The 2,676-nt window shown below is 37.2% G+C and overlaps 1 protein-coding gene across 1 annotated transcript; it reads left to right on the top strand.

The window, feature by feature from the left end:
- The first annotated feature begins 1,092 nt into the window (after positions 1-1,092).
- Positions 1,093-1,830, top strand: LOC110026632. Its single transcript, XM_020727638.1, has one exon. The coding sequence runs from the start codon at positions 1,093-1,095 to the stop codon at positions 1,828-1,830; it is 738 nt and encodes a 245-aa protein (XP_020583297.1).
- Positions 1,831-2,676: the final 846 nt, after the last annotated feature.

Genomic DNA, 2,676 nt, shown 5'->3' with positions numbered 1-2,676 from the left:
ATATACATACACATATAATACATATTCATAAAATTAAATATTATAAGTTGGAATTAATTAATTTTTTTTAAAATAAAAAAATTTATCAAACTTTAAAAAAATAAATCCTATAAATTGTGAGATATAACAAATTATTAATAAATATTATTTATATAAATATTATATATTTATATAATATAAGTTATATATTTAATATAATATAATATATAAGTATAAAATTAAAAAAAAAAACCCTACCTAGCTACTTCTAAGCCACAACCAGCGATTCTTCCGACTCTTCTCCTTCCTCTCAAAATTGTGAAACGTGTTCACCCGCGAGAGCTTAGGGTTTTGTCGTTTGTATTCGCTGCTCTCCTCCTCTTCCGAGTCATCTCCTTCTCCTCTAAAAATTGTGAAAGGGTTTCGACGGCGAGAGGTTAGGGTTTGTTCTTCCTCTTCCTCTTCCGAGACATCATCTTCTTCTGATTCCTCTAATTTCGAGCCGAACTCAAGCCGAACTCGAACCGGAAAATATTATTCAAGCCGAACACGAGCACAGCATTCACGAGCCATTTCGAACAAGAGCCGATTTCAAACACGAGCCGAAAACGAGCCGACCTTAAGCTCGCCAGGCTTGGCTCGTTTACAGCCCTAACCCTCTCATTTAAATAAAAATGAATTTAACACCATCAATCATATTAAAAATATATATATAATGATTTTTTGAACATTTACAAAGAGGTATATAAAAATAATTTTTTATTATTATTACTCGTGTTTAACCTATTATTATAGAAAACATATTAGGTTAGGACTTCGGTTGCATACGAAGTCCAATAAGTAAGCCACACTTGTTAAATGAGCTTCATAAATTTTAGTACCGATCAATCTTAATATATTACGGTGGGTCTTATTAGACTCCCCACAAAGATTACCCGGAATCGGGATGTAATATTTGCTGTTATTATATGCCTATTATGGCTTTATTTGCTATCCTGACGCGAGTTTACAACCTTTCGTCCAAAATCCCGACTTTTTCACTTCAGCGTTTCCATTGTTCAGGAACTTTACCTCTCCCCCACCCAAAAATTCACCATCACAACACTCCCATCAATGGAGGTCGCCACGCTAATACCAAGATCACCGGACATCCACTTCACGAACACCACCTTCTCCCTCAAGCACCGATACCTCTACACCAGCGCTCCGGCAAGCCCAGCACAAGCTTCCCCCATCTGGTCTTATCCAACTCCCAACTCTCCCCACCGCAACGATACCAGCGGCGATGTCTTCGAGTTCCCCTTTTCTCCCATCAGGTTTCACCCGCAAACTGTTCGCCGGAATTCATTCCCCAAAAAATCGTCGAGAGATGGGGGAAGGAAAACGATATCGCTTTCTCCTTTAAAAGACGAAGAGCACCTGACGAAGCCCACGAGCCCGTCGGCTAATCCCGTGAAGTGCGGGTTAAGTGGAAAGTGGCCGAAGCTGAGGGATTTGCTTCTGTTTCGGAGCGCGTCGGAAGGGCGAGTTACTGGAAGAGTAAGCAAAGATCCTCTGAAAAATTACACAGTTTTGCCCTCTGTTTCTGCGGTGAGTTGTGATAGAGCAGGGGAGGATAAGAAGGCGGGAAGCAAGGGAGGAGGAGGGGTGGTTAGAAGAGTACGTCGGCCGGCTGTATCGGCACATGAGAAACATTATACAGCGAAACGAGCGGCGGCGGGAGAGCAGAGGAGGAAAACGCCTCTGCCTTTTCAAAGGCATGGATTGCTTGGTTTGGTTGATTTCAGGCCGGTAATTCGAGGGAAGCATAAGGTGGGTAGTACTTCCTCTAATTCGACAGCGAGATTCTGAATGGAAGGAAGGAAGTTTAGCGTAGCTGATCAAAGTAATCTGTAAGCTATGAAATTTATTTTCGCATGAATATAATATATGAAAAGTTGTTAAAAATACAGATTATATTTATATCGAAATAAATTCATAGTATTCATGTTGATGAAAATAAGAATTTAAATATAATATTTTAAAATTATATTTATGTAAAAGTATATACATTGCAAAAAATATTTTTTATTTTAAAATAATTAATATTAGTGCTATTTTTAATATGATTTAAATGTTCAATAGAAAAATATTAAACAAAATTATGTGTTATGTATACAATTTTTTTCTTAATTTATCTTTTTTATTTTAAAACATATTATTTACAAAAAATATAAATTGACACAGCCAAAATTAAATACCAAATAAATTAAACTGGCTGCCGGCAACAAGTCATTTTATCTTCCTTCCTACGTCTCTCTCCTGGAACCTAATTTCAGAGAAGCCATTGCTGTATCAACCAACCTACCTTTCAAAAGTCATGGGCAACATTGCAACATTAAATGTTATGAAATTATTGAAATAAGGAAATATTAAATCAATGGCACCATTGCAACATTAAAGAATAAATGGTACACAATTCTAAACTGATAGCCCCATGGGTAGACCCAAGTTTAGCAATTGCTCGCAGTGAATCTAGGTATTCTATTTATTAGGGCTACGCAATTTCTCCCTTAATGTTTGGATGCTATGTATGTAAAAGCTTTTTTTTTTTATTTGTCAATGACACCCCCTTTGCCCAACTTACATTAGGACGCCCTGACTAGCACCACGAAGCAGGGAGTGATAGCCAAAACCAGCAGCATCTTTCTTGTACTT

This window comes from Phalaenopsis equestris, unplaced genomic scaffold (genome assembly GCF_001263595.1).
Source record: "Phalaenopsis equestris unplaced genomic scaffold, ASM126359v1 Scaffold000390, whole genome shotgun sequence".
NCBI lineage: Eukaryota > Viridiplantae > Streptophyta > Magnoliopsida > Asparagales > Orchidaceae > Phalaenopsis > Phalaenopsis equestris.
The sequence above is the reverse complement of the archived record's forward strand: the minus strand, read 5'-3'. Positions and strand labels throughout refer to the sequence as shown.

What these genes read in the sequence shown, in the direction of transcription:
- LOC110026632 (XM_020727638.1), top strand. Translation starts at nt 1,093, where the DNA reads ATGGAGGTCGCCACGCTAATACCAAGATCACCGGACATCCACTTCACG.